The sequence below is a fragment of the Chiloscyllium plagiosum genome, chromosome 1, assembly GCF_004010195.1.
Source record: "Chiloscyllium plagiosum isolate BGI_BamShark_2017 chromosome 1, ASM401019v2, whole genome shotgun sequence".
Lineage (NCBI taxonomy): Eukaryota > Metazoa > Chordata > Chondrichthyes > Orectolobiformes > Hemiscylliidae > Chiloscyllium > Chiloscyllium plagiosum.
The window spans coordinates 134,122,339-134,137,233 of record NC_057710.1 but is presented as its reverse complement, the minus strand read 5'-3'; the positions used below and the strand labels follow the sequence as shown (position 1 = coordinate 134,137,233).

The 14,895-nt window shown below is 40.8% G+C and overlaps 1 protein-coding gene across 5 annotated transcripts in view; it reads left to right on the top strand.

Annotated features, from left to right (window-relative positions):
• The window catches only part of alpk1 (alpha-kinase 1), a 148,489-nt gene that overhangs the window by 114,192 nt on the left and 19,402 nt on the right, over positions 1-14,895 (top strand). For all 5 annotated transcript variants that reach the window (XR_006312768.1, XM_043697589.1, XM_043697569.1 and 2 more), the window contains exons 6-9: positions 4,022-4,108; positions 6,554-6,630; positions 11,866-11,961; positions 14,260-14,364. Coding sequence is in view for 4 of the 5 variants with exons in the window: in XM_043697589.1 (XP_043553524.1) it covers positions 4,022-4,108; positions 6,554-6,630; positions 11,866-11,961; positions 14,260-14,364 (365 nt within the window). In the remaining variant the exon portion in view is untranslated. The remainder of the gene's footprint in view (positions 1-4,021; positions 4,109-6,553; positions 6,631-11,865; positions 11,962-14,259; positions 14,365-14,895) is intronic.

Here is a 14,895-nt window from a genome sequence, read left to right as displayed (position 1 = left end):
GAGGTAGGGTGGGACGAGGTGTAATCCAGGTAGCTGTGGGAGTCGGTGCGTTTGTAAAAAATGTCAGTGTCAAGTCGGTCGTCATTAATGGAGATGGAGAGGTCCAGGAAGGGGAGGGAGGTGTCAGAGATGGTCCAGGTAAATTTAAGGTCAGGGTGAAATGTGTTGGTGAAGTTGATGAATTGCTCAACCTCTTCGCGGAAGCACGAGGTGGCGCCAATGCAGTCACCAATGTAGCGGAGGAAGAGGTGGGGAGTGGTTCCAGTGTAATTACGGAAGATCAACTGCTCTACGTAGCCAACAAAGAGACAGGCATAGCTGGGGCCCATACGTGTGCCCATGGCTACCCCTTTGGTCTGGAGGAAGTGGGAGGATTCAAAGGAGAGATTAAGGGTGAGGACCAGTTTGGCCAAACGAATGAGAGTGTCGGTGGGCCTGTCCTGCAATGGTTTGGCCTTGGAAGAGTCTTTGCCAGGTGGGTGGCAGTGTTATATAGTGACCCTAAAGCAGCGGTTCTCACTAATGTTCTAAGGTGTGACATCTTGAGCATTGACAGAAGCAGCTGACAAGGGCGCCCCCGCTCACCGTTGCTATTTACATTGGTGATGAGCCATTGGCAGAGGCCATCCAGAGGGACCCCAATATAAATGCCCCAGAGATAGGATCAGGAAGGCATAAGATCACCCTTTATGCTGATGACGTTCTTCTCTTTCTAGCCAACCAACTATATCTGTGCCCTGTTTAATACAGGTGATTAATTTATTTGGCTCTTTCTCGGGGTATATAATTAACTTTATCATCCCAGCCTTCGATCAATTATACAAAGCTAACTTTGTGCAGTTGCTAGAGAAGATATGACAGGACTTGCAGCGTTGGAAAGATCTTCCGATATCCTGGTTGGGTAGAATAGCTCTGGTTAAAATGAATATTCTTCCTTGTTTATTATATCCCATGCAAATGCTCCCTTTGTTACCCAGGCAGGCACTATGGAGGCTTAACAGTTGGCTTGGCTCTTTTACCTGGCGTCACGGGTGGCTTCTTGTGAAGTTTGCCAAATTGCAGCTTCCACAGGGGATGGAGGGGTGTGGACTTTCCAGACTTTAAGCAATACCAACTATGTTCCCTGCTATCCTATGTGGCTGATTGGGCTTGCCAGGACCCACAGTCAATTTGGCTGGACATTGAGGCCTCTCAGGTAAAATGTCCCCTCATTAATATGTTGCTCATGGACAAGATGAGGACTGTTATGGACCATTGCAGAAATCCAATTGTCCTTAACACTGGTAAAACATGGAGAATGATGCAACAAAGTGAGGGCAATTTACAAAACACTTCCCCGTGGTAGGATTGGTAGGATTCCAGCCAGAATCAATGGATTCTGGCTTTAGGCTCTGCGAATCCAGAGGAGTTTCCTGTTTGGGAGATTTATTTGATAGGGAGGTCATGATGTCTTTCAAGCAGCTGATCTAAATATGAGCTATCTAGGACGGACCTCTTTTTTTTTGTTACTTTCAGATTAGGAACTTTATACAGAAAAAGACTACATTTAATGGTTAGTTCCTAGAAGTTGGATATGGAGAAGACAGTCCACGGGCACTCTCTTGGCCAGCACCCTCTAACATTTATTAGGAGGTAGTGTCTTGAAGAACATCGAGCGGTTGTGTGGAATCTGGGCTCAGGAATTGGGGGTGGAGATCTCACCAGAGGAGTAGGAGGATATTTGGGAGAATGTAAGGAAGATTTCAATTTGCAATAGGATGCAGGCTATGCAACTGAAGGTACTCCACAGGATTTATTTGGCACCGGTGTGGCTTGCAAAATTTAAGACAGGAACGTCCCCAGTATGCCCCAAATGTAAAATAGATGTTGGTATTCTTACTCATTGCTTGTGGTCATGCCATAAGCTTCACAAGTATTGGGGTGGTACAGCAAGTATTTTGGAAGGGATCTTGGGAACCGAGGTCAAGGTAGATCCGGTATCCCTCCTCTTGGGTTTGCCGAATCTCCCCTCCTTGGATGCGCATGGGAAGAAATTGTTTAGTATTCTTTCATTTTGTACGAGGAAGAACATTCTGATGAGCTGGGTATCAGATAATCCCCCAGGACACTCAGGGTGGCTTAGGTTAGTTATGGAGTAGATCCCCCTGGACATCCTTACAAGTATGGTGCACTAGAAAATGGAAATTTTTTATTGGATGTAGTGGCCCTTTTTGAACCATATAGATGTGGACTTATCAGCTACATTGGATAGGGCATTTGTGTAGCCATGAGGGCTGTGTCTGATGGCCCAGAGGTCCCTAGGAGGAAGAACTCTGAACAAATACGGGTATGCTAACTGATGCTCTCGGTGATGGGGAGCTATGGTAGGATTGCGCTGAGTGTAGTAACTTAAAGTAATTTAATTTAATTTGCCTAGGTTCAACTCAGTTTAATTTAGTTTCTTTGTTTTGATTTAGTTGTTTATTGAACTGTAGTTTGTGGACAGTTGTTTTTCTCCTAGATTGTTTGTGGTATAGAGTAGTTTGTTTACAGATCTTGTTGTTATATTGCAAGATTGTTCTATTATTTTGTCATAATTTTATATTTTTGTAAAAATTTCAAAATCCTTTCTTAATAAAAATAAGGGAAATCCTCAAAAACCAGTGGCTAGAGTACAAAATAGACTTTTTCCTCTGAGGGCTAAAGGAAGGATGTGGATGACTAAAGATATAGAGGTTAAATCAAATGATTAAAGACATAGAAGCCACAGTAATTCATACCTATTCAGTCAAACACTTCAATGTAATTGACAGATAATTGTCACCACCAGGCAGTTTCTGTCAGACAAGACTTTTTAACAAGATTGCAGTTTCGGCATTCTAAATCAGAATCTGACTGTTAATGTAAATTTTATTTGAAAAAAACACTTCCCAGAGATTTCCTGCCAAATGCATAAATTAATAAACGTACCTTAAAACACAATATCCTTGGCTTACTTTATTCTCCCATATTTGTTTTGCTCCTCTACCTACTTCTCAACATTTGGTAATCTATATTACAATTGGCATAAGTGTCCGAAAGCAAAGTAGTTATACACAAGTGTCAGAGCTCTGTGTGCTTATACTAACATTAAGCACAAATGTACCTGGGAGCTTAGCTTGTAGAACTCTTGTTGCTAGCTAACCTGCCTTAAAGAGACAGGTGGGTCTTATCAGATAGGTGTTTGTTTTTGGAATCTTGAATGAAAATTGCTATGGAATTTTCTCATTTTTTTTTCTGCTGAATTGACACCATATTGGTACAGTGTCACCACATCTTTAACAAAACATCATATTTAAAGGGACAGAATAGGAATATCAACTACAAGCTGCCTTAACAGTTTCTAAAACTTTTGTCTAATCCTGTCCAGACCACAAACTATTAAATGGCCAGAATACTTCTTCCGTCTTCTCATAAAACAGATAAAACAAAAAAAATCCCACAGGTATAACTGATGTCTATCCCTATTTCCAAACATCCATCATGTATACACAAAACTGTTTACGATTTTCATTGACAGTAAAATAGCATAAATAGAACAGCACTGGCTTCAATGGTGTGAAATTCAACTTCAGCAGTAGTCCAAAATGGATCACTAATCCAATTAACCTCCCAATCAAAATACTTTCACATTGACTTTCATTCATTATCGTAATAAACTTCACTCCTGGTCACTTTTGCTTTGATGATCTGGGTGGACAGTTACAAATCCTAGCAGCCCTCCTGAGTAAAAGTTAACTGGTTGGAGACTTGAGCAGTCTAAATTGTACCTGCTACATAACACCATCTGCTCCAGAGCTTCCTGGGATTTGTTGCACTCATTTGACAGCATCTGTCTAGGAAAAAAAAATCTTATATCTAATGTCATTCTTAAATCTGATATAATTGGTTTTGAAAGCATGGAGCCTCCAGTGCAGAATAATGCAGCTCCATGACAGGACTGTTTTATGTAATTTTATTTCATTTTTGTACGGCCTCTTGCATTACTACTTGTGATCTGCAGGTACTTGGGTCTATGAGAAGACAAGTGACCGAACATTGGTGCAGGCTGTCAGTATTCAGATAAGGGGACAGATCCTACAAAAACTCGGTAAGATCAAAGACAGATTTAACTCCTTTGGTAACATACTATTTACTTTGGTAATATTGTGATGTGTTCAGCTGGTGTATTTTGGAGCTCTTCATTTCCAGTTGGCAAGGGTCTTACATATTATAGAGATTTATAATCGGCCTGATTCAAGGATGTAATGACAACTCTGGAGCAGGTAGAACTTGAATCCTAGGTCTTCTACCACTACTACAGTGTCATGTGATCCTTGCATCCCTCCTTCCTTAACCTGTTGTAGATATTTCTAATCAAAACGTCCAGAGATATTATTACATAAGCATCTCTGGAACTTGAATCCAGGTCTTCTAGTCTAGAAGTAGGGACATGCCACTCCACCACAAGAGCTCCCTCCAACACCACTCACTTATTTCCTTATAACAAACCTAGCTGCTTATTTCCTTGTAACAAACCTAGTTGTTGTTATTGCTGAAAATGTGCTGCTGGAAAAGCGCAGCAGGTCAGGCAGCATCCAAGGAGCAGGAGAATCGACGTTTCGAGCATGAGCCCTTCTTCAGGAGGGCTCCCTGAAGAAGGGCTCATGCCCAAAACGTTGATTCGCCTGCTCTTTGGATGCTGCCTGACCTGCTGCGCTTTTCCAGCAACACATTTTCAGCTCTGATCTCCAGCATCTGCAGTCCTCACTTTTTCTCCTAGTTGTTATTATTGTCTGAATACCAAATACATCCCTCTGTTTTGTATGCGTTATAACTTCACCCGCTGGAGAGTGTTTATACTCTGACCCTTATTGACAGCAGCCTTGCCAGGGCATCTCAAGTCCATTATCAGTCAAGAGCTGCCCTGATGTTGAGGGCAGCTATTCTCACCGCTTGTCTGGCATTTGGGTCTATTCTCAATGTCTGAATCAAGGCTGTGATGATACCAACACTGTTAGTGGAACTGAATTGAGTATCAGTACAGGCGAATATTGGTGAATAGGTGGTCTGCTAGCATTGTTGAAAACCCTTCCCATTATTTTGCTAATGGTTGAAAAGAGGCTTCAAGGGAGATAACTGACTGGAATAAATTAATCTTTCTAAATAAGCCCTGCCTGGCAATCCGCCACATCATCAGTCAATAACAATGTTGTAGGTACATGGGAACATTGTGACTCAACAATTGGCTGGTCCTAATGCATACATTTTCAATATGATGGCTGGGCTATTGTCAATTCCATCGCCTTCAATTGATTGTCAGTCCCCAGTGCACTCAGTTGCTGGAGTGGGAATGGTGCTCTTGACAGGGGGTGAGTTAGCAGACAGAAGACTATGGAATTGCACAACATACCAGTGGCACTGTGACAATCCTTTGCCACAACCCACACCCTAAATGTAGTTTGTCACAGTAGGGCTGGCATTCTTTCCCATTTGGGACACTTAAATGGTCAACTAATGGTCACTTAAGAGCTTCCTTATGCCACCACTGAGTGCACCCATAGTGCAGGAGACCAAAACCCAGTTGACCTATTGACTTGAGGGTTAGGCTGGAGAGAGATTGGGAAGTCTCCTGGTCAAACAACCTCAAAAGCTTCACACAAAGTGTGAACTATCCTCATATCCACCCCCCCACTTCAACTGTTATCCACTGCCCCACTACTTCCTTAATACCCATTGCCAAGCACTGCCAGCCTGGCCTCAGTGAAGCCAGACTCACCTCATTGTCTTGGTTCCATTGCTCAATACCTTCACTGGGCACTATTGCAGTCCCATACGTGGCCACTGTTCCCAGTGGAGCTTCTGGGAAAAGAGAGCTTCCAGCCTTTTCCTTTTAGAGTGCAGAGGGCCCAACTCCAGCACAGTGGCCATTAAATGACTGACAACTGGTGAATTGGCTCACTATGTCATTTATGATGGGGGCCCAGGGAGAACAGTGAGAGAGATTATCCATTTTATACCTTTGGCTGAAGTTACTTCAATCATGTCTCTTGCACTCCTGCTGACAATATCTTACCTGAAAAAGGAACATCCCTCAACTCTGTTAACTGGTAGATCACTACCATGCTTGACTATGAACAAATATGACTTTAATTTGCTGCTTGTGTGAAGATCTGCACTGTTTTAAAAGTCAAGCCATTTTAATGTCATTACCATAGAGTCAAGAGGGCATATCCTCAGTTGATCTTTTATAATAGTCTAAAACCTAAATGAATAATATTAAGGCCAAGTAGTAAAAAATTGGTATCATCAAAAAGCATGTGGAATTTCACATAGAAACATGAAAGTATTCGTAAATACAAAAAAGTAGAATTATTAACACTTTCATAACCAGAAAAGGAAAATGTATTTGAATGTATACTTTCTGGCCAAGTTGTCTAACTTTGAGGCATGTGATCCCAACACTACGTCCAAGGTGCTGCTGAACTGAAAATAGAATTCTATTTCAGAAAAAGAATCTAGAAATCTGATGCTTTATTTTCTGATTCATTTTTAGGGCTATGGTATGAAGCGGCGGAACTGATTTGGGCTTCCATTGTGGGATTTTATGAGCTTCCTCACCCAGATAAAAAGGCTTGTTTGATTTATATATTCATGTTATAATTTTCTGTGAAGTGTGTTTTCCACTTAATCCTCCTCTTCTCTGAAAACTAGAGTTTGGTTTCACAAGCCCTTCGGCCCAACAAGTCCACACCAACCCTCTGAAGAGTAACCCACCCAGAACCATTCCCTTACCCTGCATTTACCCCTGACTAATGCACCTAACACTATGGGCAATTTATCATAGCCAATTCCCCTAACCTGCACATCTTTGGATTGTGGGAGGAAACCAGAGCACCTGGAGGAAACCTACACAGATATGGGGAGAATGTACAAACTCCACACAGACAGTTTCCTGAGGCTGGAATCGAACCTGTGACCCTGGCGCTGTGAGGCAGCAATGCTAATCACTGAGCCACCGTGCCGCCCCCTTGAAATATAAAACAAAGGTATCAACTGCATCAGCCATTATTCATGTTCATTGAGTGTTAATACAACCTTTTGTTTTCAAATATTCTGCCTACCAATGCAGAAGGAGTTCACTTCCAGACCTATGTTTTCATGGAGTTTTAGAAGTCCAGCAGTGTGTCCAAGATCCAAGAATTCCATCTCCCACCCCACAGTTCTGATTGGTTCCATTTTCCAATAGAAGAATGAAGACAAGAAGCAAATCACAAGGGCAAAAACCAAGTTGGTCATTGCTGAGTTCAAACATGCTATTTACTGTGGAGCCTTGTCCCCCAGTGTGAATGTTAAAAACTTTTAGAGTAAGTGTGAAGGGAAGATAAATTCAATGGAACTATCAAGTTACTCAAATTCCCTGCCCATATGAGTTGAAAAAAAAATCTTGTGCTCGCAGTTTCAATTTTTGTTTGTTGACTTTACACTAAGTATTATTGTTATGGTATTGTTACTGTTTGATAGCTTCTACAAACTTCCACAGTTCAGGGAGCTGTAAGTTCAGTCTGACAGCTCTGGAGACTATTGAAGGTTTATCCTTCTTTGATTAGATTATTAGATTAGATTACATTACAATGTGGAAACAGGCCTTTCGGCCCAACAAGTCCACACTGACCCGCCAAAGTGCAACCCACCCATACCCTTACATTTACCCCTTACCTAACACTACGGGCAATTTAGCATGGCCCATTCACCTAACCTGCACATTTTTGGACTGTGGGAGGAAACTGGAGCACCCGGAGGAAACCCACACAGACACTGGGAGAATGTGCAAACTCCACACAGTCAGTCGCCTGAGGTGGGAATTAAACCCGTGTCTCAGGCGCTGTGAGGCAGCAGTGCTAACCACTGCTTATGAATACAAATGGTTGTTTTTATATGGAGTTAAGTACTTGAGGTAATTTAAATGCATTGAATGGAATTTTTTAATATAATCAAATTTGTAAATAGATACTTAAAGTTGTATTTCATCTCAATATGGTTTCTGAGGTCAGTCCAAAGTGGGTATTAGTGGGTAATTGATGGGTACTAGTTGACATGTAGGATGTAAAGACAAAGCGATGGGTGTGGGGCTATGGGTTGGCATAAATTGGCTGGTTAGGATCTTTAAGGGGCCATGGGGACAAGGGTAGAGTGGGTGGGGTGTTTCATTATTTGACACTAATGTGACATAAGAGCTATGTGGTCATGGAAATAATAGCACATTGGTTAAAAGGAGTTTCTAGAAAGGATATTTGCTGAAAGGATTTGAACAGTTAGTGGCGAAATTAAAAAGCATACTCTCCAAAGTAATAATGTCTGGATTATCACCTGAGCTAAAGGCAAACTGGTATAGGATCAATAAAATGTGTTAAATATGTTGCTGAAAGAGTGGTGTGGGCGGAATGGCATACAATTCTTTGGGCACAGGTGCCAGTACTGGGGTGGAACGAAATTGCTTTGGCGGAATGGGCTTCACTTGAACCATGCTGGGACCAGCAACATAGCAATCCAAAACACTGGTGCTGGAAAGGGAGCTTTTAACTAATTAAAGGGTTTGAACAGAACAGGTAGGGTCAAAGTGCACAAACTTAGAAAAGTATCAGTAAAAAGGGTTGAAGGGGACTGAACTTGTGAGACTTTGCTTTAATGCACATAGTATTCAAAATAAAATATGTAGATTAACAGCACAAATGCAGATATGATATGAGACATGGCAGCAAGGAGATCAAAGCTGGGAACTAAATATTTAGCGATATGTGACAGCTTGAAAGGACAGGCAGGAAGGAATGGTGGTATTATTAGTATGGTTTGGCATAAGTACAATAGCAGTGATCTTGGAACAGACAAATGTAGCACCCTTATCAGTGGAGGTAAAAATAAAAATGTTAAGTAAACACTGGTGGGAGTAATCTATAGGTCCCCTAGCAGGAGCTAAATGGTAGGGTAAAGAATAAATCAGGGGTTAATAGGGAAGGTAAGAGGAAGTACATTAATGACGGTAATCTTAACATAGATTTGGATAATCAGATTGGCAGACAGGGTCACAAGGAGGAATTCATAGTCTAGGAAATTATCCTGAATACATTATGTTGTCGATCCAACTAGGGATCAGGCTATTTTTAGATCTGGTGACATGTAATGAGGCAGATTTATTAAACAATGCTGGATAAAAGATGCCCAAGGAAACAGTGATCATAATTTAGTAGAATAAACAATTGTGCTAAACCTAAGCGTAATGACAAAGGAATGAGGGCAGAGTTAGTTAAAGAGGACTTATAAAGAAGTTTAGCAGCAGACAACTCAGAAACAGTTGTAGACATTCAAGACAATAGTTCATAGCTCACAGCAAGGATATATTTCAGTGAGAAAGAAGGATTATAGGGATGATAAACCAAAGAAGTGAAGGATAGTATCAAACTGAGAGAAAAAATATACAATGTGGAAATGATTAATGGTGGGCCAGAGGATTGGGTATGTTTTTAAAAAAAAGAATTTGATGAAAAGAGGGAGAAGATAAATTTTCAGGCTAAACTTGTAAGTAATATCAAAACAGGCAACAAGATGTATGGAGAGAGAGGAGCCAAAGTTACATTAGCCCTTTAGCAAATGAAACAGGGGAAGGAGTAGAATCAGCATGGCTTCATGAAGGGGATATCATTCCTAAAGCATTCACTAGAACAGACATGATAAAAGGGTAGCATTAAATAAGACATATTTAAGTTTTCAGAAGGTATTTGAAAAGATAACACATCTAAGGCCATTTCATAGGGTAAGAGCCCCATGGTGTTGGAGATGATATATAAACATGAATAGAGGATCGGTGAACTCACAGAAGACAAAGTGGGCATTTTCAGGATGGCAAATTGTAGCTAGTGGAGTGCCATGGGGATTGATGTTGGGCCACAATTACTTTATAAAAAATAAATTCATGACCTGTACAAAGAAAGTTAAAGTGCCAAAGTTGCAAATGACACAAATATAGATGGTAAGGCAAATGGTGTAGAAGACAGAGTCTGCTAAGGGATATAGACAGGTTAAGAGAGGGGGTAAAAAACTTAACAGATGGAAAATAATGTGGGAAATATGAAGTTATCCATTTTGTCATCAGTGTGTGAACTCAAAAGATATTGGCACAGGAAAAGGACAACATGGGTATATCAGCAACATGTGAGGTGCCAAAGAACTGGATGAATACTAGTACTGTTGCAATATTAAAAAGGAGGAAGGGATAGGCCAGGAAATTATAGGCCTATCAACCCAATCTGTGGTGGGGAGGTTATCAGAAAGAATTCTGATAGACAGAGTATATCTGCACTTGCAGGGACATGGATTAATGACAATCAACCTGGATTTGTTGAGAGAAAGTCATATGTGACAAATTTGATTGAACCTTTTGAGGTAACCAGGAGTGCTGACGAGGGTCACACATGTGAACGTTATCTACATAACTTTAACAAATGCTTTTGAGGTCTCTCATGGCAATCTGGTCAAGAAAATAAGAGTCCATAGGATGCAAAGCAAAGTGGCACGTTGGACCAATATTGACAGAGGGGTAGGAAGCAGCCAATGATGGTAGAGGGATATTTCTGTGACTGGAAGTCTGTTTCCAATGGAATTCTGCAAGGGCTTATTGCTGGGGCCCATGCTGTTTGTGATGGAAATTAATGATTTGGACATAAATGTGCAGCAGGGGATTTTCAAAAAGCTCAGAGATGACATGAAAATTGGTAGGTTGGTAAGTAGTGAGGAGGAAATCAGTGGACTGGTCAGAGAGGTGGTAGATGAAATTCAACCTGGGAAAGTGTGGAGTAATGTACTTGGAGAGAGCTAACAAGGCTTACATTTCCATGGTCCTACCATTTAAATGTACTGAAGATCATAGGCACTTAGGTGTGTGTATCCACAAATCCCTGAAGCAGGAAAGGCAGGTAAATAAAATAGTCAAAGTTATATGGAATACTTGCCCTTTATTATTTGAGGCATAGAACACAAGGGCAAGGAGGTTATGTTGGAACTGTATAAACTCTGGTTAGGCCACAAATGGAGTTATGTGTGAAGTTCTGATCACTACATCATAGGAAGAATGCAATTGCAATAGAGGATAAAGTGAATGTTTACCAGGGTGACGCCTGGGCTGGAAGGTTTGAGCTATGAGGAATGATTGGATAGGCCAGGGTTTGATTCCGGGGAGCAACACAAACTAGTTTTTGTAAATTATATGTAAACTTTTAAGCGTTTTGTGTGCATTCTGGTTCATGAAGGTTGAGAGAGGCCTGATTTAACATTATGAAAGGCCTCGATAGTGGATATGTACTTTTTCCATTACTCATGGAGTCAATAACCAAAGGACATTTAGGTAAGAGATAGAAGGCTAAGAAGGAGGTTGAGGAGAATCGGTTGAGTCAGAACCAGCAGTAGTTAGATATTTATTTGCATTGTCATAGCCTCCAGGGCTATGGGCCAAGAGCTGAAAAATGGGATGAATGTAGTCAGACCTTTGTTGTTCTGCATAGATATGATGGACTGAATGGCCTCAATAGAACTATTTAATAAGATACATGCCTCAACTTGTGGGTGAGTGCACTTTACGCCTCACAGGTTCTCCCTCCGCTGTTTGGTGCATAAGATCTCTCCTCCATCCTTAATTAATTTAAGGCAGTCAGTATGTTACCACTACCCCATGTAAATTTAAGTTGTGCAGAGATATAGATATTGATGTGAGCTCAAAATGATAAAGGATATGGATGGGCATACAAGTAGTAAATGAACAGTAATTTGTACTATTGGAATTTAAAACAATTTATGTTAAACCATTTGTGATTCTAGGGAATTTCCACTTCACTGGGCATTCTAGCGGACCTGCTCATTTCAATGAGTGATGATGATTACAGTCGATTTAAGGACAACCCACAGGTGGACCTGGTAAAATATCTTTGACTGTTTCTGTTTCTAACAGCAAGTGTTCATGCAGTAAGAAGAGAAATCAATGGCCTAACCCTAACCCTATCGCACATTTAAAAATCAAAATGACATGGTTCAGGATTTGTGTGTTAAACTGAGAAAAACACTGGACTCTGGCATTGATGGATACGAGGGTCTACAACATGTCCCTTTTATCAGAATTCTCTTCTGTCAGGGAGGTGACCTTATAATTGGTCAGCCTATTAAAGGGAGTGAGACAGTTTCCAATGTCACAGGTCCATCCAGAGGGCATGCAATAATGGCAGGTTAACAGCCCCACCAGGAAAAGCAGATCGATGAAAACAGGGGAGGAGACACATCGGTATAGGACTGCCTTTCTGACTTCAAAGCACTCTGGAGAAGAATGGGAACCCATTTGGCTGCTGCATGTCGAAGTAGTCAGCCAGTTTATCAATCAGGGCCCCACTCAAGAAGTATTTTGTGCCCATGATAGTTTAGTACTGAAATTAGAGCAGCCCCATGCCATGATCAGGAGGAGAGGCAATGGCCAAGTGACATTATCACTAGACTATTAATCCAGAGACCCTAGTCATGATTTGGGGATCTGGGATCGAATCCCGCCAAGGCAGATGGTGGAATTTGGAATTCCATTTAGAGTCTAATGATGACCATTATAAAGTGTCAGGAAAAACTCCTCTGGTTCATTAGTGTCCTGGCCTGGCCCACATGTGACTCCAGACCCATAAAGGAGTTGACTCTTAACTGCTTTTTGAGCAATTAGAGATGGCAATAACTGCTGGCTTAGCCAGCACTGCCCACATTACATGAGCAAATTAAACATGCTATCTTTATAAGAACTGTATACCTTAATCAATTGTATCCATGAAAATACACTGCAAGATTTACGGAAAGACTTTACTTTTGTATCAGTGCATCCATAGATGAACAGATATTGAACTCTGGTCTGGAATAGTATGCACAGCAACTTCTGTGACATTAGCATTGGAGTTCTTGATGGCTTATGTACACTTACAGTCAAACTTACTGATTCAAATTTCAGGGATGCTGTCACAGCAGGTTTCAATGTGCTGGTATATCAGATAAAGGCAACCATTAGGCAGTATTTACAGACTTCAGAACTGTCCAAACATGAGAGGGCGTTGTGAAGGAATGCAGGACAGCATGAATGCATCTAGCATAACCACAGATCTGTCCCTCAGGCTGGCCCCAAACTGACCCATCAGCAAATATCAGACAGGTAATTAGCACTAAGTCTCAAGTACCAATTATGGCTGATTGACTGCACTGTCCTTTGTGTTCATATTAGCTGCATTGCAATCATTCTATGCTGTTCCGTTGTTCATCATTAATTCAGGGACCCAGCAGAAGATGGTCACAAACTGCATCAGATATATTATAGAAAACAGTTGGGCAGATTTACTTTTGCAGATGCACTTGTTGGAAAGCATCTTAAATTTGGGCCAGGTTTGCCTCTCATTCTCACTGCTATTAATTCCTCCCTTTCACTATTACTCTTCTAATGTGTCATTATCGGGACTTTGTTTGACCTTCTTTGTCCTTTGTCTCTGAGTCAAAAGGAACTGTCCTCACCAACAGGGCAGGGAAGCACCTTTATCACACTGACTGCAGCAATTGAAGTAGGCAGCTCGTCATCACTTTCCCAAGAGTAATGCAAGAAGGTCAATACATTCCTCGTTAGAAATACTGTATACCAAGAAGGAATAATAAATAATTATAAAAATTAACGTGAATGCTGAGTTGAAGCATGTTCACAAATTATTTATGAAACCCTGATCCTGTTCTCTCAATCATCAGGACGTCTGAATCAGCAGGTTCAAATTGGCAGTAAAAGCTTTGTTAACCATTCTAACTGATATACGATCTTCTTGTATCAGTGCTCTGCTTCTGACTATCACTGACACACGGCCTACAAGATCCATTGGCTGTATTCTAGTCCCCTGGAAGTTACCTGTTCACTCGGCTTTCCTTCTATATCAAATACATCTCAAATGTAAAGATATTTGGCATTTTGGGGAAAATGGGAATTGCTCTGCATGGGTTTTATGTTTTGTCACGTACCATATGAAGACTGAGATTGAAATACCTTTTCGTTCATGAAGGGCACAAAATTATGCATGGCGTGTCAGTGTTTCAGTCACTAGCCTTACTGATAATTAAACAAGTCTTTTTACATTTCTTCAATAATACAAAATGTGCAAAATTTTCCAATATATTTAACAATTAAACTAATACCACAACTTTCTTTTTGGTTCTCAGGTTCTGCTTGAAGAGTACACTGACCGACTGTTGTCAGCTGCTGAAGCAGGGAAACTGGCTGCAGTGCTCAGTCAGTATAGCCCACTCTTTGTGCTGACAAATTTGGTGAGTATGGGACCTCTAGCAGGTGGACAATGCATTTAGTTTTAAGTCAACTGAAATTACTTCCACATGATAAACCTCAACCAGAAATGGACTCTTAAAAAGCAAATACAGATCAGGCTAGAGATGAAGAGTTACTACAACATTCAATGTGATTTAGTGCTTGAAAACTGTTGCTGAATTATTTCAGTAATGCAAACTAGAAAAGCTCTCATTAATCAGAACCTTTTTATGTCCTGTTTCTTCTGCTAGTCTGTAGTTTCTGTACAGCTAATCTGTTTTTTAATGATGTTTTTGTAAACCAGGGATAAAATTTGTTGAAGTTCACTTTACTTGGCTTGGAAGGTTTTTGATTGAGTGCTAACAGCCTGTGTCTAAATGTGATGTTAGATATCAATGACATTCAGGGTCTTAAAACGTGTGTGTTGGTGTCACTCGTTTAGTTTTCTGTTTTTTAGTGACATTTTTGATAACAAATTACAAATAATATGAGGAAAAAAAAGCACCTGGTCAGTCTCAAATCCAGAAGCTTTG